Here is a 27,289-nt window from a genome sequence, read left to right as displayed (position 1 = left end):
TCAGATCCTGGCATTGTCAGTGAGATACTGAAGAAACCCAAAGAATGGCTTCTTTTCCCCCTGAGGAACTTAAGAGGCAGAGTTATCACCCACTGACTACTCTTTTAGTGCTTACATATTGTAAGGAATTTCATGAGAGCAGGTATTTGGCCAGTGTATTGGCTACTGTTTGATTTCGCACGTTGTAATGGCAGGGTGGAATAGAGAAACTGCTGCTACACTTTTAATTTGGGGAGTGGTGATCTGGAGCAATTTTTCTTGGGTTTGCCCCTCATGCTTTTCATCCTTTAGTTGAGACACAGGTAAGATGACCTATCTCTCCATGAAAAATGGGAGCAGTGTCCTTCTGCATGATCAGGGATTTGGCTGCTTATAGTGCTTTAAAATGCAATTGGATTTTTTTTTTTAATGTAGATGTTAGTGGGGTATCTGTTGAAGACCTCAAATGATTTACAGGTTTTATTTGTCTGATTTCCTATTATGTAACTTACAATACAGCTGTTGTGTGTTAATCTGAGATACCAAATTCTGTCGTGTGCCTTTCCAGCCCTAACAGGCGCATTCTGTAACTGCAGCTTGGTTAACAATCAAGTCTATTAAGTATATAAGTTTGTATTTAATATATAAGATTGTATTTCCTCTGCCTCAATGCTTAGCTTTAGAAGACTGAGTGCCAAAAAAGTCAAACACGTTTTTTCTAACTTGTATTTTGATAGAGTCAAAATTAACTCATTAGCTGAAGATTAGATCTGTGCAGTAAACATCTGTCATGCTTGCAAACTTACTTACCTGAAGATAAGTGTTTAAAAATCTCACTACTTTGGGAATAGGATGACAATGAGGTTGAATTTTGGGTTGACAGTTGAAATTTTGTTCAGAAATAAAAGCTCAAATGTAAGGTCAGGGGAAAATTTTAAAGTAAACCCCCGAATTTTGGATATTCATTGCTGGAGGTGCTCTGAAATAGTCAACATTTTATGCTTGCTTACACACAGTGCTTAGACAGTGTACTGGATCAGCTGTTGCCTTTACGCTTTTTTCAGTGGCATACCAGTACTATGTAAGTGATGAAGAGTTTACTTTCCCTCCCAGCCTTTAAGATGCAAACTCTAGGCTGTAGGCCACTGTTGTTATCACTCTAAATTGTACTGAGACCTGGTCAGGTATCACGGTGAAAGGTGTCTCAGTGTGAAGACATTCAGGAAAAATTGCACTGGAGATTTCTGCAGTGCCCATTCTTCATGGCTAACTGTCTGGCCTTTAGGATAATGGCTGAACTTTAATTGCAGCTGTTATCTGTAGAAGGGAAACCCTTTGGTACTGCAGTAAAACTTGTGGTTGTGGTGAAAGTGCTGAGTGCTGTCAGTCTCAGATTTTTTTTTTCCCCCTTCCTTTTTCTAATGGCAATTTCTTTCTTTTGTTAATGGCAGCATGGGGAAGAAAAGGTCATGGGATACCAGTCCAAGGAAGACTAGCATTTCTTAGCCTAGTTATTTACAAAATTACTTCACTTTTTTATGGGTGTAATGTGCTTGGCTTCCATAAATGAGTGTATGTAATTTGTAGCTCTCCACTGAGGTGTGTTATGTAACATACTCTTAATGCATCTGTCCTGAATTTGTGTCAATACATTTTTTTTGACTCCTCTGCCGTGTACTTTGTTATTTTTCCGAAAGTTTGGCTAAAGGACTATCAAGTGACTAGTACTTGAGTTTTTTAAATGCTGAGTACGCTGGGTTTTTTTATATAACGTAACATGGAATAATCTTGCCCTACAATTCAAGACCCTATCCTGGCATTTAGCTCTATCCCTTGGTAGGATTTTTACAATTAATGCAGCTTCTTGTGCTGTTGGGAATGCAGTCTTGTGTGTGTGTGTGATCAGCAAAGATAAACTCTAAACATAAACCCAAACAGATCCATCACATTTGTTTTGAGTATTCAATTGATAACATTGAGCAATAACAAATATTTTCTAACTTGATTATTGTTTATTATAGTCAAAGTACTCTTGAGTAATTTGCCATCAGTATTGTGATATATTGAGAGAAGAAAAATGAATCTGCAAATAGCAGTGACAGTGACTGCAGTAACATGGGTACATGAGATAGCTGTTGATTTTGGCTACTAAAAGTAAATGCTTGAGGCAAAATGATTGATTTGCACTTTAGTAAAACCCAAGATAAACACGACGTACTGTGTTATAATTGCTCTTAGATCATGTTTTATGTGGTATTCAAAGCCTTTAAAAAAAACTGTCATTAAGTCTCTGTACAAACTTTGCTACCTTAGGGCATTGAAGCCAGCTGTCAGCGAGGGGGAATGACTGGTTTTGCTCTGAAGGATCCCTAATGAGGGGACCAGCACAAACACCCCATCACTCTTCTCTTCTGTGTGAAGAGGACTGGAATTGGAAATTGGTTTCAGTGAACTTGTTTGGAAAAAGAGAGAATGAACAGAATTAATTTTACAAGTAAAATAAAAAGGCAACTTCTGAAATGGTCTCATTTAATGGCTTTTTTCAGAAATGTATCAAAGGAGCCATCTTGAGTTTATAATAACAGGATGCGCTTCTATACCATTTCAAGGTACTGATGTGCACATTTAACTCCAGCTGAAAGTATGCTTGTTAGAAAGAATTTTGAGACCTGTTAGTGTTTGCACAGATGCCTGTACAATGGCAGTTTACTTTTATCTCAAAGATGTCAAAGGCATCCTGAATTTCATCCAGTTGCTGGCTACTCTGGAAGCTGAGGCAAAGGCTATAATTAGATTTGTTAGGCTGAATGAAATTTTAGTGGTGCTGAATTAATGTCTCCATAGGTGTTACTAAGATCAGTCTGCAAGATTAGAACTTACCGTTATTTGAGAGGTTCTGTATCTGAATTCATAATTCTGGTGTCTTTCTGTGGTGAAGGAAGGAACTGGGCAGTTCTAGATGTTCAGTTCAGAAGTAGAGCTTTAAAGTCAATCAAGATGAATTTTATACTGTGTACCTTTTGACTCACTAGAACATTCATCAAATGTTCTTAAGTCCATGTCAATATATGAGGAGCTGGCATGTTGGATCTTGCTCCTGCTGTGTAGTCTGACATAGTAACACAACAGAGCTTAAATCTGTCTGGAGAAGGTTTGTTAAGCAAGTCGGTATTGCCCTTTTCCAGCCATTACTGAACAAAATGCTTCTAAAATGCCTACAGATTGTGCTCTCAAGCAGTGGCTATGGAATTTGGGATAGGGTGGCCTCTACATAACCCAGTTGGGATGCAGCGGGACAGGTTTTTAATAGTAAACAGTAAGTGGAATGTAGCAGAGGGTGGAACGAGCTGAGATACAACTGCTGCATATCCCAACTAAAGTGTTCTCAGATGATTACTTGTAACTTCTTTTGCCTTCTGAGTTTCAGCTGCAGGAGTTGGAGTAGGAGAAATCACCTTTCTTGGGGTGTAGGGGGGGTGGTGAGGGAAGAAAAGATAATCATATCAAAGGTACTCTTCTGTAAGACCTTCTTGCTCTGAAGCATGTGTTTGTGATACCTCTGGGTTGGGACTTTCAATAAGATGCTGAATGATAATAAAGTGGTTGGTGATAGAGCGAGAAATGAAATGCCTGCTCTTTGTTTTATTAAACAGGTGCAGTGCCATACCTACACTGGATACTGCTGGTGTGTGACACCTGATGGCAAACCTATTAGCGGCTCTTCTGTACAGAACAAAACTCCTGTATGTTCAGGTACTGTGGGACTGGCTTCAGCAAATACTAACTTGATAACCAGAGGGTTGGGGTGAATGCATCCTTCTGAGAGCCCAATCTTGCAGGTGACTTGGCCAGTTTACCCCACTTAATGCTGCACTTTGGACTCTGGCATGTCCACCCTGCAATTAGGATACAGACATTTCTGCAAGGCTCAGTAAGAAAAACCACTAAGGTGACAACCTGTGGCAGCCAAGGCAAGAGTCAGTGTTGCTGTGTACACCAACACCAAAGATTTGCTGAACGGATGGGATAACTTTTTTCCATGAGCTGTATTGTAATGAAATGGTTCTTGGGCTGTATTTTGTGGAATGTGGAGTAATTTTTTGTACAGAGTGATTTCTGTTAATTCATGAAGGTGGTTCTGTGCAAAACTGTCAGTTTCTGGGGTCCTGCTGTTATAATGAATTTGGGTCTTTTGGCCATATTGCTTAGTTTAGGATCCCTGTGTTTGTGTCACGTGGTGGATAACACTGGGCTCGTGCCACAGCTCACAAGAGGGAGGTCCAGACCCAGGCTGTTACTCATGTTTATTAAGTGATGTGTTTCTGGGCACTCAGCCTGACATTACTTTGTTGCTCAGCAGTTTATTGACACCAAATCCACAAGTTTCTTTAAAAAAGAGTAATGTTGTTTTTCATTCTTCTCCACACCATTGGATTTGGTACTCCATGGCTTGAGTGGAATGAGATTGGGCTCCAGATTTTCATATGGCCCTGATCAATAGTGGTCTTGTTTTGTGAGCTGTTGTGAACAGTCCTGCTGTGACAACCACAGTAAACACAGGCAGGGTTGTTCTGTACTCTGGACAGAATTGAAGGGCAACACTGGAATTATGCTGCCTTCTCACTTTCCTGTCTCCTCCCCAAAAAATTAAAGAAGGAAAAGGCAGTAAGCATAGGAGTGTGTTTCTAACATGTTTAGTGATGCCACATGTCTTCATGCTCTACAGTCTGCACCTCAAGGGTTTTTAGTATAGTTCTCTCACACCTTGCAGTGTTTGCCCTTTAAATAGGAGCATGACAGCAGTCAAACCTTTAGGACTTTGATTTTTTCTCAGCTTATACGGTGTCCTCTTGGCTGTAGGGTGTTCTGTGGTAATAAGCAAACTTGCACTTATTACTTGTGGTAATAAGTGACTTGCATAAGGGTTTGAGTTGAGTGGGAGAGCTGTGACCCAATGTACCTTGAGGAGATGCTTGGTTTATCACAGGCATGTGGAAAGAAAAAAAAATAATATCCTATTTTAGTCTAAGGTACAATCCTACAATAATTTGGCTTAAACCTTTAGAATGTGACTTTATGACACCATTTACAGTATATCATTTTGGTAGGGCATGTTTTAGACTTTTACTAATCTATTCAGTTAGTCTTGTGCTGTTTATGAAATCATGTTGCAGAAAAGGAAAGTCATGTTGTACTGTAGGACACAGATGTTAGACATATGATGACTAATACAGAGTTTGTGCTTACCACTTGTAATTCAGCAGTAGATCTGTGATGAACTGATCTGCAAGTGAAAGTGTCCAGGCAATAGTTTACCTTCAGAGGTTGTCTTGATCAGATTCTTGGGGCTGTCAGAGATACCTTCTTTAAAGCTGACTTTTGATCCATGTTTCCTGAATGTTCAGTAATCATTAGAATTGTTCAGTAATGGTACATAGAAGAATCAGTTTCCTGTGAATAAAGCTATTAAAAAAATGCTTGTCAGATTTTTATACACATTGGTAATGGATTTATTTGACTAGCTTTTATTACCTGGTCAAGTTTTTGTAGAAAACTGTGATGAAGCACTAAAGTAGAGTGCAGTACCAAGCAGAGAATCATACATACTATGTAAAGATCCAAGTTAAAGTCAACAACCCGAGATGTGTTCTGTTCAAGTACATGCTGGATCTTATTCAGTGTCCCATTTCAAACAGCTGGGGATGTTCTGGGGTTGGTTGAAATCCATTTTCTGAAAATTGTCCCACTTAATCCCTTTCCTCTGGAATACTGTGCTTGCATTCCCTGCACACTCTCCCCATCTGCTTTTGATTTGTTCTTCCTGACATTTGCAAATGAAAGTGACTCTTACTGATCTTTCATTCTTGCCCTTGGATTTATTCCAGGTTTCTTACTAGCATGATGCTCTGTTGAGGTCTTTCAAATCACTAGATCCAGCTACTAAAGATTTCTTGTTTACCCTTATCCCAATTTAATGTCTTAATGCATAAAACTTCCTTATACTTTTCAATTTGGTTGAAGCCACAGGCTCTCTGAGTCTTAAATAGAACTGTTGACAAGTTAAATAGATGCTTTATGGGTTGAGATATAGACTGTATTATTGAGACGTCATATACTTTGTGTGACCGTACAGCATCTAAATGGGTGTCTTTTCTTCTTTTTCTTTCTCCCCTCTAGGTTCTGTAACTGATAAACCATCAAGCCAGGGTAATTCGGGAAGGAAAGGTGAGTGGAGTCCTGTGCTTCACCAACTTTTGTAACAGCAGCTGCCTAGCCAAGTCCCTTAAGGTAGCTCAGAACATGGGTTCCTAACCAGCTCCAGGGTACAAGGGTGGATGTGCCACTAGAGCTCCCCTTCAGGAGGAGGAGTAAGATGACTGTTCTGCTCCCTGTGGAGTAGAAAAGGGTGTTCTCTGCTCTGTGCTTCTCAGTTGAGTTAAAGTACAAGAAAGCTGAGCTTCCTGAAGGAATGGCTGGTCCAGAATAAGTTCTGCTTGCTCACCTTGAAGTCACATATTGAGCATTGCTCAGTAAAATCCCTAGAGATTAGGAAGGCTGTCAGTATGATCTGTATTCTGGGAAACAGGAGTGCCAATGTCATGGCTGTGGCTTTGTATGCATTGAAAGTTGGGGATTTTTAACAGTGCATAAAACCCTCTGGCCAGCTGGAGCAGTGCTGGTTTAAACCTTAGCAGTGCTTGGACACCTCGCAGGCACTGATTTTTCTTCTTTACACTCCTATCTTCAGCCCTTGCCCTTCCTGAGCAAAGCATTAGATGGGTCATTGTTCTTCCGTTGTGAATATTCAGAGCTCTTCCCTGTGTCCTCTGGTTTGCATTCGCTGCAATAGCTTTGGGAGGGTTCACCACTGAGGTATACATTGAGGAGCATCAAATATGTCTTTAGGCCTTTTTCACACCCTAATTTTCAGCCTTTTTCCCCTCTAGCCCCAGTGGAGAGTCAAGTTTTGAGTTTGTGTCTGTACTCCAGGAAAACTGTGCTGAATGCATCCTCACTTCTGCTGATGAGGATGAATGCTCTGTCCTGGGACAAGTTCCTCTTTTGATAAGCAAAGCAGGATTTTTAGTGCTAACTCTCTAAACCAGTTATTCCTGACACTTCAGAATGAAGGAAAACACTGACAGGGACACCTTCCATGCTGGGAATGTCAATCAGGTCTGAAAGCACTTAATGGGGATTTGATTGCTCTGTTCAGAGTAGAGATGTATTTTGAGCATATCTGCTCTGCAGCCTATTGCTTGTATATAATAGCTTAAGGTAAGGAGAAGAAATATGCAAGGAAAACTACTTAGCTGAGACTGAATACTGAAGCCTGTTTCTTATTTTAGGTAAGGATATGTCTCTTTAAACATGTAATTATGCATTAATGTGTAATTGGCACCTGAACACATGGTTATAATTCTGTTAATGCAATCATTGCCAGTCTAGCCTGAAGTACAAGCAAATCAAATAGCTCTTGAAATCTGCATTATTTTGGAGTTATTTGTAGACTTTTTACCTGGGTAGTCCTGGTCTAGAATTGAAAGCAGCTGACATTGGATTTCATGAGAAACAGGAGCAAAATGGGAAAACATCTGAACTTGTTTTTTTCTTCCACACTCCCTTTATTAACTCAAGGGTTGGAACAAGCAAAAAGAAAACTGTAAATGGTATGAACTAATTTAAAATTTGTAATATAAATTGATTCTCCTTGGTGCTGCCTGTGGCATCCTGTTTCAATGATGGTATGCTTGGTCATGTGGCTGCAGAAACGTGCAGTAGCTGTCAAAGGGGAAACATTTCCCTTTGGGCCAGAATGCTTCAAGCAGTCTTGTAAACTTTCTGTCTCCTGCAGTTCTGAATCTGTTCATATCTGCTAGAAACCCACACATAAGCAAGTCTGGCCCTATTCCATCATGTTAGAAAAATACTTATGAAAAGCTATTTAATGGGCCTTTTAAAATCAAGAGGGCTGTTAGAAGCTGTAATAATTTGGTTTAAAGTTTGATGGACATAGCATTACTTTTTCATCTTGTGGTGAAAATGACTAATCTAAAAATGAATTCGTCCTTCTTATCAGTTTTTTTTTCCTTGCCTTAAGTTACCCTGATTCAAAGTTCCAGTATCGAGTCCTTTTGGAAGGAAGCTGGAATCAAGAACAGCCTGGCTTTCTTGAAGCAAGGTGGTTGCTGCAGGTCTGGCTTCTCTGATGGCAAGCCAGCATGAACATAACCATTTGTTCTAGCTGAGTGTTCAGACACTTGATACAAAGATTGCCTTTTGAAAGGTGACAAAAAGGGCAGGAGGAAGAGAGGTCCAGCAGGAACTGGGTCAGTGATGACTCTTCTATTGTAGAGGCACAGCCTGGAAACTTCTGATACCTCTTTGGGCAACTGCCATCTGATTTGGGAGCTTTTGGAATTTTCCCATTGCACAGCAGACTCCTCCCTCTCTCCATCCCTGAGTGAGGATCTTGTAGTCAAAGAGCATATCTGGCTCAGAATAGGTACTCTGAGGAAGACAAAGAATAGCTAAGACTTTCAAAAGTGATTTCTTTTTTCTCATTCATACAGGAATGTAAAATATGAGCTAATAAACTTCGTGCCTTTCAAGTCTTCAGGGCAAAAGGGTGGAGGCTGCTCTGCCTTAGAAACAGTGTGGATGGGTAGGCTTATGCTGCTGGGTAATAAATGAAGACTTTACTAGCATACTAGCTCGCCTTTAGAAGAAGCAAATTAATGTTGGAAGGAGAAAAAGGCTGGTTACTGGTAATAAATCTTTCTCCAGATCTTTTCCCCTCTTTTCCTTCGTGTTAAGCTCCAATTTCTGGGGCTCAGTAGGTATGTTCGAGTACCAGAAGATACGAGGTAACACATGATTCCACTCACAGGCTCTCTCATTACTGATGAGAAGAAAACAAAATGGCTTCATGTTCATGTGACTTGGCATGTAGTTCCAGAAAGTGGTTCTGTGGAGCTTTCTGCAGAGAACAAGCAAGCATGCTGGCAAGAGATACTTCTTCTTTCAAAATTCCGTGCTCTGGTTATCCATATTTACATTGCTGCTATTGCTGTGTGATGCAATGCCAGTTAGTCATACAATTTGCCCCATAAGGTAATTTAAATAAAATTAAATTGGCACCAAACCTAAAACTTTAAAATAGGCCATATTGATTTGTTCTGAGAAGTGTTCAGTTGCTGGAAGGCAGAGCAGACCTGGGCCTGGGGAGATGGAGGTATGTTTGCATGAGGTGGAATGGAAACCCAGGCCCTCCAGGGCATGCTTGCTGTGTGACTTTGCGGCTCAGACACTTACCCATATCCTTTTAGTGCTGAATTTTTCCCATAAGCAAAGAACAAGTTCCCAAGAAATGTAATTGCTCTTCAGTGAGATTAGGATATCCAGAACCTGCTTTTGCTCTTTGTACTGTCCTTTCCCATAAGGAACTTCTTGCATTAATTTGCTCCAGTTGCTGCTTAGTTTGATGGTCCTGAGACACTAGGAAAATGCATGCTGTCCTCTAGAGGTCTGGATCTCCCCAGTCTCTCCCTCTAGGATGTTGTTAATGTTTTAAAAAGCAGTGAAATGCATCCTTGGAGCCAACCTTACTGGATTTCTTCCTGCCTAAAGAATGCAGAGCATTCCTTTCCAGCCACAGGGACATTGTGCCATACTTTGAGACAAAAGAAGTAAACATGGAACAAAATAAAGTTTTCTTTTCTTTATCTGGAAAGTGTTGGGGCTTTAGCTCGGATTCAGCATGTTGCAATCAGGAGTAGTGCCTTTACAGTCACCAAGAAGGTTTTAAACGTAGTCTGGTTAGGAATCAGAGGGATGTAAAAAACAGCCATGTAACTGCTTATCTCTGTAAATTCACCTGGTCTTCCTTCTAAAACTGGAAACAGTGAATTAAAAGTGAGTGAAGAGGAAATATATTGAAGTGGGGATACTGGTTCATTAATGGTAGTTTACAGTTCTGGACCCTGTATGATACCATTTTCAAACCAACTAAATGAAGGAAGTGGGAAAGGATGGATCCCAGTAATCTGGGATTTAAAAGTGATGCAACTGCAGGGTAAATTTGGGCAGGCGTACCTTTCAGTGTCAGTCATGAAGAGTCTTGAGTAGTATGAACTCCCTTTTTTTTTTTTATAAAGTCTTTTGCAGTGCAAAACGTTCCAGGCCTGTTTTGACTTGTCTTGTTTCCCTATTGCAAAAGCTGACAATAGCATCTGCAATTGCCTGAACAGTTGTTGGTGAGATGTAAGCTCTGATGGACCTGCAGAAAGCAAAGCCCAGGCTGAGCTTGTTGTACACTTACTATCTTATGTGTAGACATGACTCTTGTATGGAGCTGCAAAAAGTTATTTCTCAGTGAGTTTTGCAGCGTACAAGATAACACTGAAATGGTTTGAGAAACTTAAGATGAGCAACTTGAAATTCCTGCTGAGAAACCTAAGATGAGCAACTTGAAATTCCTGCCAATTAAACATGTAGAATTGGGTTCCTTTTTGTGTGTTTAACTGTCAGAAATTAGTTTAAAGGCAGGCTTTGTTGGCAGGAAAATCCTGGGCTGCAATTGTGGGCAAGTTGGCCCATTCTGTGGCTTTTTTCGTGCTTTTTTCCAAGAGTCTTACCTCTAGAAAATGCTAATGGCCCAGTTATGCAGCCAAGAGACTGAACAATTTGAATCAGTAATGAGCCATTAGTGTGAGTCAGTAATTAGGCTGAGCGGTAAAGGGCGAACACTCTCCTCAGGCAAACCCAAGCAAAGGAGGCTTGTGCTGATGAAAATAAATGGAGCTGCTTGTAGCTGGGGTCCTGGAAGCTTTATCTGCTGGTGGTAAGAAGTCAGGTGCAGCTGGCCCTAATTCACCTGCCCTCAGCTTGGAGGTAGAAGAGCACATGGCCTCCACAGGGGCTTGAATGGCTCACAGAAGACAGACAATACCTTGACATAAACCATCAAATTGAAATGTGACTAAAACATCAGACTGGGTCTTTGGTCTTCACCTTCTCCAGATCTTTCTGGATTCAACCCAGTGCTGTGTATTGAAACACAACTGTGCTGTTACACAAATCGAGCTTCAACTGCGTCTCCAGCCTCATGAACACAGAAAATGCTTTGGTGTCTTTAGCAGTTAGTGGAGAATACAGCAGAAGAATATTGTGTGGCTTTCATTAGTAAGATGAAGTAAATACAAGTTTATCGAGGCAATATGAAGTCAAGTGATGATTCTAGTTGGTGAACACCATCTTATGTTTAATTTCTTGCAGAACGTTAGCAAGCAGCAAGTCTGCAGAGCTACCGAAACAATTCATCTGGATCCCTTATGTTTAATGCATATATTTAAATAAAAAATATATACTAATTTAGAAATCCAGATGGAGAATTTTAATGCAATTATCATTTTCTGAACTGTTTAACTTCATCGTGTAATGTTCCTAGACCAGGACTGATGTGTTTTTCAGGTATTTTATAGGTAAAAGATACACATGTGGTGAAAATGTGCACAAACAATTTGATGCTTGTCAATATAGCTGGGTGTGTAGTGTAGCTCAGTGGAAAGTCAGATTGTACTATACGTATGTATTAAGTCTGCTTCCTGAAAGCAACCAATTTGCTATATGTGTGTGCTACAAGAGTACTGCAAGTCCTTCAGATGAGCAAAAGCTTGATTTGTTCTACCACACATTGATGGTGACAGTTTCTCAGTCTACCCTGTTAAAATCAGGGAGTTAAGAAAGAATCTATGGGAGAAACATGAATATGTGCTGCTTTTTCTGAAACTAGGATAAAAGCTCAGTTGACTGAGGAGTTATGGGGTTAGTGTAAAAAAAAAGCAGTCCTGCAATAGCTCAAGTGAGCTGTGAGCAAAATTTCTGTAGATGGAATTTGTAGCACATAAGATTTTGCTTAGCTCATATTTATATTTCCAAGCAAGCTTAGCAATGGAATTGAAGTTTGCTTCCCTATTATAAGAATAGTTCTGTAAAAAATGCTCTTAACTTAATCAGTAGGTTTGCCAGCTTGTAAATAGTCAGAATTCTCCCTGGTTCCTATTGCTGTCTCTATACTGTGTATCATCTACAAAATTATTTATTAAGTTCCAGTTAAATGTAACTGTAGAAAGCAAGTCAATTTCACAGGTATGGTAGAGTATAGTTTGCCAACATAACAGATTTTATTAAATAGCAAGAACCCAGCCTTTAAATGGGAATTGTGATCAATTTTTTGAGAACAGAGGAATGTAATTTTACAATACTGTGTATATTGGATAACTTTTCCAGAGCAGAGCAATGTTCTAAAAAGCACTTAGATATATCACATGAAGCAAACAGATTTTTGAAATACTAAAGTCTAGAAGTAAAACTTCAAATTTGTTACATAAACAGTAGAACTGAAAACAATTCTTTCGGTTCCCCACATTGCTGCCTTGTCTGAAATTGTTTATTTTCATCAAGACTTTTTTTGTGGGCCTCAGAACATATGTATCAAATTTGAGACTGAAGAAAGTTTCATTGGCAAGTATAAAAGAAGGCAAATTCTGTTTTAAAGTGTATTTTGTTTGATACAATGCAAGAATTCTGCTTTCATCTAAAAAGTAGCAGTTCCAATCAGTAGCTTAGTCTATATAATATGACTTAATAAAATTGTAGTTTACAAGTGTTATTATAGCAATCTACAGACAAGTCCTGTCTGTAATGTCTTAAGAACAGCTGTAAATGTTTTTAAATTATGAAGTCATAGTATTGAGCAGCCTGGTGAGTAGATCTAACAAGTAGACTAGCAATTGATTAAACAACATCTGTTAAGGTATTATTAACTGTTTATGTGCTATACATGGATTTCTGGTGTCTGATCATTGCAGCTTGCAGAGAAATGGAATAAATTTGGCATCTGTCACTTGGTTTTGTTGTTAAAATACTTTATGTAGGCTCAAAACCTTTTCTCTTTTTAAAGAGTTGACATTATTCTTCTCATGCTTTATACAGTCTAGACATCTGAATGTTAGTGTTGTTTTCTTTCAAATCAGAGTAATGCACCAGGAAATGTGTTTTGTCGTGGTGCAGGTGTTTGGTCAAGGGGCTGGAAATACTTTTCTTTCAACTCCTTTGCCCCCTGAGCTCTGTCAAAGTTTCTCTATAAGAGAAATAAACTATGAAATTGTGATGGGTAATCTTGAATGCATGCAGACCATGTGTGCCCTTAAATAAGGTAGGGAGAAGCTGGAGAGACAACCCCAATGTTTGTTTAAGTTCCTGGGATGGCACCTAGGGAAATTAAAGCTTCTTTACAACAGATCTATCTGGAATAATAGCTTTCCTCTGTGTGCTCATCTGGACTTTTCTTCTATGTTGACTGCAAGGGAGCTGTACTGCAAAATGCTTTGATAAAGGCTAAGGATGGGAGAAGTCTTCCCCACAGACTGAATTTTCTAGGCAGTGTCCGTGTCTTTTATTACATGTTCCTGTGCTCAGCTCAGTGCTCAAGTTTCTGATGGGACCTTCGGGTGCTGCAGCAAAGCAATTTGTGTAAGGACTTGACAGGTTTCATCTGAACTGTTCAGCTTCTCACAAATATGCCATTAAATTAGATGATTCTTAAAATCAGCTGTCTCTGGTTCATTTTGAACAATGCATCTGTAGATGTCTGGCAGTCTGTAACTTGAGGATTGACCTTCACCTTTAAAATAAAAATATTTCAGTGTTGAGAAGGTGTTGTCACTTATACCCTGTGTACACTGAGATGCTTTATTCTGTACATACACATTTCCTTCTGAAGCAGGAACCTCCTTTGGAGGTCCTTCCAGCAGTATTGTTACTGTATCTGATTCCCTCTGTTCTCCATTCCTTCCCTCACAGAGAACAACTGTTCCTTTGGTGTCATAATCAAATAGAAAACCTCCTTTAGACAATACTCAGATTCTGGGGTGAAAAAACTGGGGCTGTGTAGTTAGAGAACAAAGTTGTACTCACTCACTAAAGCTCTGACACTCCTCTTTAATGATTCAGGGAGGAAAAAAACCTGTGGAAACGAGCAGTGGAAAAACATATATTCCCCCTCCCCTCCTTTTTCTTCATTTTCACACATGCAATACAGATATAACAGTGAGGTATCCATTCTTTTTGCCTGCAAGGAAATGAAAAGGCGTATTGTAAGCCCAAGGCTAGTCTGGTTGTCAGCCAGGAATGAGTCCTCTAAAGGAGAAAGGGAGAGGGGCTGGCGAGAGAAGAGGCTGGAAATGAGGAGCTGGAAGGGGGAAAGCACACTCTGAGATAGGTTGGCTGCACATGGCTAGAGGTGGCAGGGGTCTTGTGCTTCCTCAGTATGCAGGTGTTGGGAGAAAGGAAGGCAGCATATACACAGGCATGTGTCTGGGGGAGCAGGGTCAAAATTTAGACTATTTACTTAATCCCTTGGAAAGGCTTTTTTTCTCTTCTGTTTTCTTTTTGTGTTTAACAGACTGCTTTACAGGGGACACGTGTGGTAATTAACACATGCAGCTGTAGGGCTTCAGCCATATGTCTGAATTTCAAATGGCCATTGATCTGGCAAATTTGCTGCTGCTGTCTCCAACCCCCCACTTACAGGCCTTGAAGATGTGGGAGAATTTATAGAGTCTTTACCTTGAAGAGACCAGAGCTAGAAGGAGAGCAGTAAAGGGGAATGTGAGTGATAGTGGGGAGAGAAAGAAGAAAGAGTGGTACTGCAACCACACCATTCTATGCCCCTTGCCCCAGCTCACTGTATATTACCAGGTAGCTTCAGAAATGTTTCCAAAGCTAGGGATCTTGTTTTTAGTATATAAAGCTTGCATAACAATTGTTAATTTTTTTGACTTGATCAGAATCACAGTTCCTTTAGGCATTTCAGATGTGCTCCCTTTTCCACAGCTGCAGCTATCTGGGCTCGTGCACAGCCTAGAAATGAAAGGGTGGAAGTTGATTGTGGATTTTGAGCAGCCTTTCAGGGGAGGTAGTTGAGGAGGGGAGTGTCTGTTGGGCTGTATGGAAACAGAGAATACTTCACATCAGAGCAGTGGCTCCTGGAAAAAAAGGGAAAAAAAATGATATATTGTAGGTAGAATAAAACCAGAGAGGCTAAACTAAACAATCATAAGGTGGTTGTTGCTTTTGCCAGCAGTGATCAGGCAGCTGTTGACAGTGCTATAGAGCTTTTTGCAAACTTTGCTCAAAGTTTGGGGCAATGTCAAGTGCTAAAAATCTTGCTATGAGATATGGTGCCTTAAGCAAAATATTTCTTTGTGTGGAAACTTTTTTGCTCACTGTTTTATTTCAAATGGCACTCAAGGCAGTGAGCCAAATGGAAGATGGTTCAAAATTAAGATACTGCAGCTTAAAATTCTGCAGTATCTATAATACTTCTAGTGTTTACAGGGTGAGATATAAAAGAGTTCTTCTACCAAGTACGAAGCTATAAAAATGTTAAGCATCTCTTCCTCTACTTCCTGTCCTTCAATCTAGTTGTAAACATTCTCAGTGCTAGCTATTGCTGATTTCTTGATCTCATCACTCACTCTACAGTGTAAGTAATGCTGGCACTTTAGAGGTGTTTCTGCTTTGGATTTAAAAAAAAAAAAGCCACCAACAAACACTCCAAACTAGTCCAGCTCTTGCTGACTGTGATTTACGCAGCCTGTATAATATTGGTAGTCTGTTTCTCTGTGTTTTGCCTATTCTCTCCAGTTTCCCTGTGAAGCTTAGTGCCAGGACTGTGGAGCAGCCATGTATTACGTTGCCTGCTCTAACTCACCTCTCTCTTCTCAGTTCATTAATACAGACAGTACTCCTTCTTGGAACAAGATGGCCTAGCATCCCTTCTATGGATTGGCAATAGCTTTTCCAAGTAGTTTTGTTGTAGCCTATATTGATATGCATTTGGATGCCGTTTTTATTACACAGATATAGAGCCGAATTCTTCTTTATTCAGTGTTTATTACAGCTTATTTCCCTTCAATTGTTAATCTTCCTGAAGAATAAGGTTATTTCAGTTCTTCCTCTCATCTTCATTACCTTGATCCTTTTCTGTAGGAAAAAAAAAAAAAGGAAGTGCTGGATTTACAGCTGTGTAATTGCTGGGTTGTATTTACCACACAAAGCTTTTCTGTGCCATTTGACTTATGAAGGTGTCTCCTGGTCAAAATGAGCTTTGGAGACTCTGCTTTGAAACTGCCTGCCATCCCTACAGCCAGCTGCTATTGGTACTTGGTAAAAATGTGATCATTCTTCAGCAAATGTATTAAGTAGTCATGTTTTTTGGTAATAGGTAGTTTTTGGTGCTATGTGTTATGACCATACCAAGAAACCATGTATTTCCCCTGATTCTTTTAGGTGTGTCTCCATTTCCCCTCAGGTATGTGTCTCAGTAGGGGACGGCATTAGACTCTTGAAGGACAGCTTAAGTACACAGCTGAATGAAAAATATTCTTTGCTCCCATTGGGAGCCTCTTTCTGCAGGCTGTATGTGGTTTCTAGTTTTGAAGGCATTCCAATAGCCTTCCCAGGTGTTGTCCTAGCTGATTTTTTACATACTGAAATTGCTGCTGGTTCATAAGGAGAAGAGCCACTTTCCATGGTGGTCGAGATTCATTTCTTTAGCAGTGCAGAACATTGCTAGCAGCTGTGAAACATCAGTCTGCAATGACAGGCAGGCTGAGATCCTGTTTGAAAACTTACCAGATGACAGAAGCAGAGCCTGGAAGCTGAGCTGGGACTCTGAGCTTTGTTCTCCTTCTCCTTTCTCAACAAGCAGTTGATCCAGAGTGTTTTAAACATTCTTAGATTGCTGGTGGGGATGGGCTCATAGCTTGTCTGCTGCTAGATGCTATGTCCTGAAATCTTCTTATTCATTTTTCTTTATTATTGTGAAATAAACATACAAGTCAATATGTGGCACTTACATGTAGCATTTCTAGGTAAGCTGTTCAGTAGGGCTAATGGACTCTAGTCCAAGGAGGGATTTTAGTGTTGTCCCTGCTGCTGCATAGCTTATTTCAGAAGATATATGAATGAAATAAAAGAATGAATTTTGAAATCATGGGATTGGGAATATGGTTATCTTTCAAGGTAAAAGTGTTGTATAGCTTATACAGTAATTGAAAAAAAAAAAGAGAACATTTTGGTTTTTAACTCAGTAAAGTAGCCAGAATAGCAGTTGGGTAGAAAAATGCAGCAATACCAGGGAAATAGTCCCTTCTTCCAAAGAATTGCAGTACTTTAACTATGATGGAAGGGAGGGACTAAGCTCAAAGGAAGAAGGGCTTGAATCTGATAGAGTGGAAATGGTAGATTAAGAAAATTACTTGTATCTTAGCAGCTCCCTCAAGAGCCTTTGAATGGATATGCAGGTCCTTTTTTTTCCTTTGGTTTTTTTTCTGCTTTTCCTGGCAATTTGAGCCACTCTGGAAGTGAACTTAAGGTTTTTTACTTAAATCAAGACAATTAAAATCACTGACAACCTACCTGTCACTCTTTGAGACAGTGACATAACTGGAGGCTTGGTTCTGTAGGTCAGAGCTGATGACAAGAGCATGTATTTCTAAGTCACAGGATGATTTCTGTTTGCTTAAGGAATAAAACTGCTGCTGGGATTGTTACAGAAGAGTGAGAATAATAAGCCTCTGAAAAGTGGGGGAGGGCACAGTGGGGACAATGTCTTCACAGCTTGACACTGATTCCACATTGGTCAAAAAGAAAGCTTTTTGTGCAGATCTAAACTGAAGATGGTCTCAGAAGTAACCTGACCTTTATTACGTATTTCACCTTTTTAACAGATAAGGTTCAAATCTGGCCTTGGGCATTTATTTTTCCTATTACTTCCAAATTTTTGAAGAGACCTCTTTTGCCTTTTGGGAAGGAGTTTGGCTGTGAATTCTGAAAACTGCAGTAAGGTAAATCTATGCACACTGACAGGTCTTCTCCATTTAAGCTTCCTTGCATTTGACCTCAGAAATGCTCTGATAACCAAACTAAAATCCGATCATATGCTTCTTTATCCCATATCTTATGTGTAAATTGCTTTTATAGAGAAGATCATCTCTGTGTTGGAGTTTGGCCCAGAAATGAACTGAGAGTTCTGGCTCTAAATAACAGGACTATGTACAGGTTCCTTATTCTGAGTTACATCTGTACTCAGACTACCTGTGGAGTACTGCTGCTTCTTGTCCAAAAGTCCAAGCCTGCAAAATTGGTTAAGACTGTGGTTTACTGTTTACAATTTGGAGAGAAACTGGTGGCTAGCCAAGAAATCTTATTTCACAGGTTTTGAGGTTTTGAATCCCTCACTTATTACTCAGTAGAACAAAAGAGAGATCACACAAACTTTTGGCTCCCTCCTGTCCTCCTAAATTAGTTGATTGCACTATATTGGGGATTTTAGCTTGAGAAAGGGGAGAGCAGAGGGTGAGTCTCAAGTTTGAATTAGGTGAATGCTCTTAAATAATGGCTTCAATAATCTTCAGATAGTTTGTCTTCTGCTTGGAAGCATGCCCATACACTTGAGAAAAATGTTCTTTGGAATGCTACATTTCTGTAAGTGTGTTAAAACAACAACTTTTCACGAGTAGTGAAGCAAATGTACATGACAAGAAAGTTCACTAACAGCTCAGCTTAATTCTCTGATCGTTATATCTTTATTTGCTGGTTCAAATAACATGTAGTATCTCTGCATTGACACCAAAATCCCTAGGAGTTTTGCCATCAAAATGGTGAAGTGTAATGGCTCAATTTTCAACTGCCTTGTCTTCCATGCTGCAGTACTAGGAAGATGTTTTTCTCCCCAGAAAGGTTTGCACAGCTTACAGAAGGGAGTTGGGTGTTTTAAGTGGTAATTACCTTAAGGGTTTGGTTCAACCTGCAAAGTTCAAATCTGAATCTGGATCTGAACTTTCCCAGAGGCAGAGGGTGGTTTTGGACATTGTATTGATTTGACCTATTATAGTGCAAGCTCTGAAATGCAGGTTCAAATGTGGGCTGGGACTTTGTATCTTTCCAAGTATGAGACATTAAGGGTCACTTTTATGTGACACATAATTGAAATAATATAAAACTGGATCTCATGTTGGGGAAGGTGTCTACAGCATTATGTTTGAAGGGTAATACCTTAATTTTTCAAAAGATGCTGTTTAAAGACTGTAAAGAATGAGAGGTTAGAGGGGAGGTTTCTTTTGGCTAATTACTGTAGAACTGCCTTTAGAACTTAGACAGTAAATAAGGACTTTGGATTTTAGGGAGATTCTGTCTGAATCTCAAGATTCAATAGTTTTAAGGCCACTGAACCCCAGAGACTAGAGCATTGCTATTAATGAGTGCTCCTCCAGACTGCTTTTGACACGTTTGCTTTTGAAGGACCAGACCCAGGAAGAGGGAGCTCTTTGTTTGTGGTCAGAATAAACTCATTGTACACCCAGACAATTAACTCTTCAGTCGACTTGCCAGCCTCTGTAAAGCACTCCGCTCCCCTCTCTGTCTACCTCCAGTTCTATTCAGACACTTAAGCACACCAGTGTTTTTTGTTTATTATTCTGAAAAAGTCCTTCACAAGAATAGTCAAGCAGATCAACATTGTCCTCCCAGCAGCATTTATCTCCGCCTGGCAGTGAGTGTGTCAATCAGGAATCAAAAAGCCAAACAGAGGAGGCTTTGAATTGTGTCACAGGGGTCAGAGTTACTTCCAGCTGTCTGTGCATGGGATAGGCTTTCTTGCAGGGCAAAGAATTGTGCTGCCAAACAAACACTGAGTACATTGGACCACAAAGTCCTTGGGGCTTCAGTGGCTTTTTTCATGTTGATGCACCTGCAAGGGAGATGTGAGAAGGAAGTGGGGGGAACTAATGCCTTCCAGAAGGCACAGGGAAAGGCTCCTTATCCTATCTGGTTGATATCTGGAATGCAGTGCTGAAGTAAAGGCTGCCCACATCCATATGGCATACAGAATAGTTGATGTAGGAAGAGAAAAATTACTGCAGTGACAGTGCAAGTCAACCTTTGCACTCAGGAGCCCATTAAGCCCCACAGAGCCCTTGAATGTTTGGCACTTAGGCATATTTTCCCCTTTCTAAGCAAAATTTTGCTTCAGTTGTCCATGTTCAAGTGTTTGGAGGTTGTTATATCCAAAGGCAGCTCATTGCTGCTGTTTCTTAAAATTAAAGCAATAAAGAGTGAGAATGTGGCTTTTGCTGATTTGGTTTAAAAAGCTGTTTTTTTTTTTTTTTAACAGCTGTGGGATCTCCATGCATAGAAGTGGTTGGACTTGATGATCTTAGAGGTCTTTTTCAACTTAAATAATTCCATGGACAGGAGTGTGAAAACTTGGCAGGGAGGTCTATCTGCACTGGTGTGTTTCTATTTCAGCTGCTTGCAAAAACTTACCTTGATTGGCCAGATTGAAAGAATTTTCTTTGCATGAATGCTAACTTTCTGCACTTATGTTGGCAATATATGTCTACACAGAAGTTGCATAGACTATTAAATTAATTATGACTTGCTGAAATTGTTTCATTTAATGTAGGGAAGGATTGTGGTTAAGGCAACAATTTGCACCTCCCCTGCAATACTAGAAAGGACATGTATTTTTGTCTAAGACCCCATGCAGTGCAAACACAGCACACAAGTTTTGTTGTATTTTTTCTTTTTTTTTTTTTAATACTTTAAAATACTCTGGATCTGGGGGTAATACATAAAAATGTCAGAGTCAAAACTGCATCTTCAAGATTCAGGAACTGCATGGATACATGGAACCTAATTGACCTGGCAGCTCTTTGTTTGTCTGCCCGGAGTTACTAAAGCTGCAGGAATGAGTATGTATGACTTGAGTCCCTCAGGAGTACTGGAGCCTGGGAAAGAGCTTCTCTCTTGCTGTAGACTTGACAGGTTTGCTGAAGGTGGACTTTGCTGCATCGAACAGGACCTGCTAAGAGTTCACTCATTGTCCTGGCTCTCTGTGCTCTAAGTTGCCTATTTAGCTCCAGCTGTGCTCTCTAATGACTCAGCCAAAACCAGATGATGGTAAGTGAAGGAGCCACTTGACACTAGAAGAAGGCTGCCTCCTCCCAGAGCAGAGCTATACACTTAAAATTGTCATCTGCTTATTCTGTCAGTCTGACTCAAGTCTGGAAACCATTGATGTTCAAGCTATAGACTTTAAAAAAAGATTAGACTTTGTATACAGCTTAGATGATTGACTCCATAAACACCTGTGCTCTTCAAAATGGAAGTAATGTTTACAGATTGCCTCATGGATTCCAGTCAGAACATAGCATTAGCCTCCCACATCACATCTCCTACCCAGGAAAAATATACTCACTGGGCAAGTCATCTGAGTACCTGCATCATCACATTAGCAGACCAAGACCTATGTGCTTCCCCAGCAACATCAACCTTCAGTACATCACTTTTATCTCCTAACTTTTCTCCTTTCTACAGCTTCTATTAGGTAGCTTGAGTTGAGAATGGTGATTCACAGCAGCAGGCAGTTATTTCACATTTTTCCATAGTAATAATGCTTTTTTATGTCAAGGAGTTTACTTTTCTCCTGATGTAATCTAAGTTGCTCATGGCCTTAGTGCTTGTCACTCAGAGTAAAATGGTCACTTTAACAGGTGTCGTCCTTCTCCCTCAACCCCAGTGTACGCTACAGTCATTGCAGATGTGGATGCTTGCTGGATGTTTTGCAAGGATAAGACATGGGGAAAGGTCTTCTAGTGAGAGCATAAAGACTTCTTGCCCAGCACTAGCAGTAGATCAGGATGTGCAGTAATTGTCCCTGTTTCAAGTCAATGTCAGTCAAGCGCAATAAAAACTGTTCTTGCTTATGAGCTTCTGACAGTAGTAGAGGAAGTGGAATTCTGGTTTGTATCCGAGACACCTTAATGTGAAAATGCCTTAGGGAATCTTATTTAGACCTGCCTGTTTCACTCTTGTCCTGTGGAAAGATAAAAATACCATTTTAAAGTTGACAGCAATTGAGCAAGAAAAATCTGCTTAACTTTTGCAAGTGTACCCTAGGAAAAGGACACTTACTGGAGGAGTTTTATAGCTTTAAAATATCCCATGAGGAGGTATTCCGGTGAGTGATACTGTCTGTAGACAGTGGTCTTGGAAAAAGAAAGTGGGTATTCATGCTGGGTTGTAAAACTTGGAAGAGAAGTATGCAGTGAACTCCTCCTCAAGGCTCGGAAAATATTCTGCAACCAAGGGATGTGGTTCTGAATTACATGAGTTCTGATTTGGAGCATTGCTATCTAGAGGGATTAGGAAGTAACACTTGATCTCTTTAATCTCTGTGACATGCTGTGCATAAGGAACTATTGCAGTGGCATGCCTGTTTTGAAAGTGTGGAATTTAACAGCTCTTTGAAGAAAGGAAGATACTGTACCCAGTGAACATACTTCATTGCCTTTGTACCCAAAGTAACAGTATTATGTACTTCTCACATAGTATCACAGGAGACCTTATGCCTCTGGAATAGTGAGGGGGTTTGTTCTTTGTTGAAATTTTTATTTAAGGAATACAAAATGTTTTTTCAGAACTTTCAGCTATGTAAAATAGAACTTATGCCTTGTTTGTGAGGAGCAAACAGGCCAGTGGAACAAATGTTGTGTGACAAATGGAGTATTGAGCGAGAGGAAAAATCAGATAAGAGCAGGCAAGTATTAGGGTGGTTTTTCTGCCGAGAGGGAACAGCATTGGAACTTGGTGTAAGCTAATTTGGAACACTGAGAGTTACTGAGAATTCTCCAGTTTAAGAAAAAAAATTGGTAGTTTCAGAGTAAGAAACTGGCAGCTGGGAAGTGAGCATGGTGTTTTTAATGAAGTGCAATTTTTGTCTTTTATGTGACTATTTCATGACCTTTAAAAAACAATCAGAAATATCTCTGGCTTTTGATTTTTGAAATATGGTGAATGTAATTACAGGGCTCTTGTCTATTGCATTTTTTTCTTCTATGTGTGATGAAAGAACTGTACTTCATTGAACAACAGGGGAGTAATTATACTTCTCTCTATTTGCAAAGCCCTTAATACTGTGCTGGGTGCTGCTACAATGAGGACTTAGTGACAATTTGGCTTTAGTAATCCAGTAAGGAAATGATTGTGTAATCCATTGAGCCATTTTACTGAGATTATCTTAAACAATAGCTTTTAACTGAAGGGTTTGTTTAGTACTCTCCAGTAGCTTAATGGCTAACTTCATACAAAAGCTGCTGCAGAATTCTCTTTAAGAAAAATGTATTTGACAAATTGTAATTGCTGCTGTGTTCCTTGCACATACATGAATGTGAAAGAATCCCCCTGAACCTGAAACAACCCGTGTTCTGCCAAATTTCAAGTAATGATTTGGATCAAATGCTGTGGCTCAGATCCACTTCTAATTTTCCCCCATTGTTGGCTTTTAGGTTGCTGCTTTAAATCTGAAAAGCAATTCTGTAATTACTTGGTGCAGAAGCATTCATGAGAGCAATAAGAAACTTATTATTGCACTGGTCTTTTTTAAAAACCAGGTCTCTTCCTGTTTTGTATAACTTGAGAATTATTCACCTTTCTATGAGTGTCTTCAGCAGTTTGGGGTTGGTTTCTCAATCTTTAAAGCCAGTCATGCTAATTACATTCTGTTGACTGCTTCATTTCAGTGTAAAGTGCCATCCTAAATAAATAGCAAGCCATAGCTGTGGCTCCTGGAGTCTTGCAAAAGCAGAGCAACCTATTCTAACATAAAAAGGGAAGATCAGCTATTTACTTTTATCCAAAGAGCCTTTAAAGGGCAAAACCTTCCTCCTTGTAATTTAAGAAGTATTCAGGATTTTTTTTCAAATCAGTTGCTCAAACTTTAAAAAAAATAAGTACTGCTTATCCAGGTTACTGGTAAAGCCCAATAACAGAAAAGCTCAGAACAAGAGCTGACTGAAGAATGGTGAGTATTTTATCTTCCACGTATTTTTTGTTACACTTGTAGTTTAGCATAAAACCAAATGCAGTGATGAAGAGGAACATGACAACGAGGTGTCTCTCTCATTTCTCTCAATGTCCTTTACTTAAGTGGATCTCTGAGGTTGAAATGGAATTATCAGCATGTTTTTGCTTTCTGTGAACTAGACTACTTTGTGTGGAAATGCATAAAATAAATTAACTGTGGAAGAGGTATTTGAGCTTTTCCTAAAAAAACTGCAAATACAGGTATGGGTGGAAAAAGTCTACAGGCTTCTGTTTTCCATCTCTGCCCTTCCCTTCCTCTTCCAATGGTCTCTTACTTTTGTGAATGGAGCTGATATAAGAGAAGGCTAAGGGCAGTTACTGCTTCCTCTAGGAAGGACTGTCCCATATACGTTTCCTCCAAAGAGTGTTTGCCCTGTGCATCTGATGGTCATGGAGATAGAAAGCCTGGCTTTCCTGGCGTGGACTCCTCCCTCCAACAGATTTTCACTGTGCTACTTTGCATTTGAGGGTACTGCCCACTTTGCTGCTTAGTGTCATTCTTGCCAATAACATATGCAAAGAATAGTTACTAGAAACTGAAGGTTTTAAGCCACTGTATTTCCAACAGGAAAAAAGCCCAATTCTAGATGTAGTAGGCTGACCCTGGCTAGGCACCCGCCAGAGCTGCTCTGACACTCTGCTCTGCAACTGGATAGGGGAGAAAATGTATCAAAATTTGTGAGTTAAGGTCCAGGAGAGATCACTAACCAAATACTGTCATGGGCAAAACAGACTCAACTAAACCTGAACCTAATGTAAGAGAAATTATTGTTCCACAATTTTCCATTGGAAGACACTGCCACCACATTGCAATTAGAGAACATCTTGATGCAGAGATTGTGAATAAAAAAGATTTGCTATTGACCATCCCATTCTAACACCTCTGCAGTAAATACTGGTGCCAGTTCTACACAGGTAAGTTTCAGAAGAATTTTTCTTTTGAGTAAAAGGAGTGAGGAAAAAGACACAATAGGACAGCAATCTCCAGAACCTTTGCTGTCTCGGGAAGTGGCCTGAGTAGCGTAAAGCTTAGTGTAAAACTAAACTGACCTGAAACTAAAAAGGCAATTAATTGCTTTCTGGGGACACTCCCAGGTGATAAACACCAGTGGTTTGAGGAGGGAGGGGGGAGGCTTTTTAAGTGTACCTAAAGGGCTTGGTGCATATTTAATGTAAAATGTTATTGCTTTCAGCAAAAATGATTTTGTTCTGTCTGTCTTCTCTCTTTTCCGGACTTGGCCGGGCCATGTACAAATCCCAATCATTCAACAGTACTGGAGAGTAGATAGTATTTACCTCAATAATGGTAGTTTCTTTTCGATTCTTTCTAACCCTCAATTCAGATGATGGTTCGAAGCCAACGCCTACGATGGAAACCCAGCCTATTTTCGATGGAGAAGGTAAGAACATCCCTTAAATTAACAACAAAAAAAGCTACTCCCCTCTCCCTTTTCTCTAGGATTTATGGTTCAAATGCTTTCTATATCCTGCAAAGCAGACAAGCCAGTGAATCTCATAAATTATCAAAATTTTAGAGTGCCCTTGGGACCTCAGGCATTTTCTCTAATCCTTTTACATTCTCCCCAGTTTTCTGGAATCTAGCAATACACTAGTTGATCAGACTCCAGGTGTAATTTTGGAGGAAAAAGTGTGTCCCAGCAAGTAAAAAAAAGGTGCATCCAATCAGAAGTGGCCACTTCCTTTAGGCTGTCCTTACCCCCTTGCTATCTCCATTCAGATGATGCTAATACTGGGAGTTTCATAACCTCTGCAGTGTGTTAGAGCTTCACAAAAGGAAGGATAATGCTAAACCACAGCTTGTGAATGTTGACTTGGAAGAAAATTGCTGGGAGGTTTCTTTATTTAGCAAATGCTTTCATTGACGCACATACTATTTAAGCAAATGAAGTCATTGTCTTGAGCCCACTTTAATTCATGGCCCACCCAGGCAGTTTCCTTCTCAAATAGGCAATCTTGCAATTGTATTATTTTGGAGAGGGAATATCAGACCTTAGTCTATTGGAAGCCTTTAAACAAGGATAAAATGGCTGTCATCACAGAGGGTTCAAGCCTTTTATACATACAAACATAAATACCAGTGGGAATAGTGCTCCTTTGGTAGTGAATAGGCCTTACAGAAGCTGCTTTTATCTTGAATATTGCTTGGAAGCAGTGCCTGTTTTCTACAGGTTTAAACCCACAACCATTATAGTGAAGCTATGGGCTAAAGTACGGAGCACTCTGTGACCCATCTGAAACTGTAGACCATAAGGCAGTGAGGGAAAGCCTATACATTTTCATAGGGCACTGCTGTACTTTATTCCTTTTTTCAACTGGATCAAAGGCAGAAATGGAGACTACTGAGCAAGAGCTACTTTTCTATTGATATTTCCTGCTTTCTTGTAGAAATGGGTGCTGTGGTGGGGTTTTATTGTTGCTAAAATAAACATTTAATGGCAAGATGCTGTAGTCCTATCACTTTGCATTTAGTGATCATACATTTGTAGCAATCTTCTTGTGAGCTTTAAGAAACAGTAAAGCTCTCAGAGAAAAAACACTCTCAAATAAACAAAGGAGACTGAAGCCATGCTGGCTCTCTCTTGTTTATATCAAAAGAGGGTTCCTTCTGGCAGTAAGCTGATATTGTATTAAATTACTGTTGGCAATCACAAACTTCTGACCTTAGAAGTTTTCCCCTGAGAGGGTACCCATAGATATTTAAAGGAAGGAATGTGCTAGTAGAATGCAGGAGTGAGGTGATGTGGTTAATACAGCCTGGTCAGAAGCTCCTTCTAGGACAGTTTAAACATTTTGGTCATTCAAATAGAAGTGGACAAAGTTCTTGAAGTGGTGTAGTGAACACACCTTTTCTGGTTCTTCTGGTGATGGCAGAATCTGAAAAAAAGTGTTATTCTACTTTCCATGAAAAACATTTTCAATCAAAACCCTTCACATTGATTTATAGGTGAACTCCAGTCTGGTAAATGGGCTTGGACTGAATGATGAAAGATTGGCTCTCAAAAACATTGCAATATATTTTTCAAGACCTTATCTCCTAGACTTTCAGAGAGTATGACTAGTGCCATGGCCTCCTATTGTATTAGCAGTGTCCCTTATGACTCTGGAGAACAGATGGACAGGCAGGTAATCAGACTATGCATTGATGAATAATCTCTTCTAAATTTGTCATTCTATATTTTGTCATCTCTATTAGTAAAATAGGACTGAGTAGATTTTGGTGGTGGCTGTAAGAATAAACAATTAATGGTGTTATTCTTGGGGTGTCTTGTGCAACACTAGGAGTTGGACTCTAATG

At 39.8% G+C, this 27,289-nt stretch overlaps 1 protein-coding gene across 2 annotated transcripts in view; it reads left to right on the top strand.

The window, feature by feature from the left end:
* SMOC1 (SPARC related modular calcium binding 1) overlaps positions 1-27,289 on the top strand; it is a 127,839-nt gene that overhangs the window by 54,660 nt on the left and 45,890 nt on the right. For both annotated transcript variants that reach the window (XM_058806822.1, XM_058806821.1), the window contains exons 4-6: positions 3,633-3,732; positions 6,157-6,204; positions 25,317-25,373. In XM_058806822.1, coding sequence (XP_058662805.1) covers positions 3,633-3,732; positions 6,157-6,204; positions 25,317-25,373 — 205 coding nt within the window. The remainder of the gene's footprint in view (positions 1-3,632; positions 3,733-6,156; positions 6,205-25,316; positions 25,374-27,289) is intronic.

This window comes from Ammospiza caudacuta, chromosome 6 (genome assembly GCF_027887145.1).
Source record: "Ammospiza caudacuta isolate bAmmCau1 chromosome 6, bAmmCau1.pri, whole genome shotgun sequence".
In the NCBI taxonomy this organism is placed as follows: Eukaryota; Metazoa; Chordata; class Aves; order Passeriformes; family Passerellidae; genus Ammospiza; species Ammospiza caudacuta.
The sequence above is the reverse complement of the archived record's forward strand: the minus strand, read 5'-3'. Positions and strand labels throughout refer to the sequence as shown.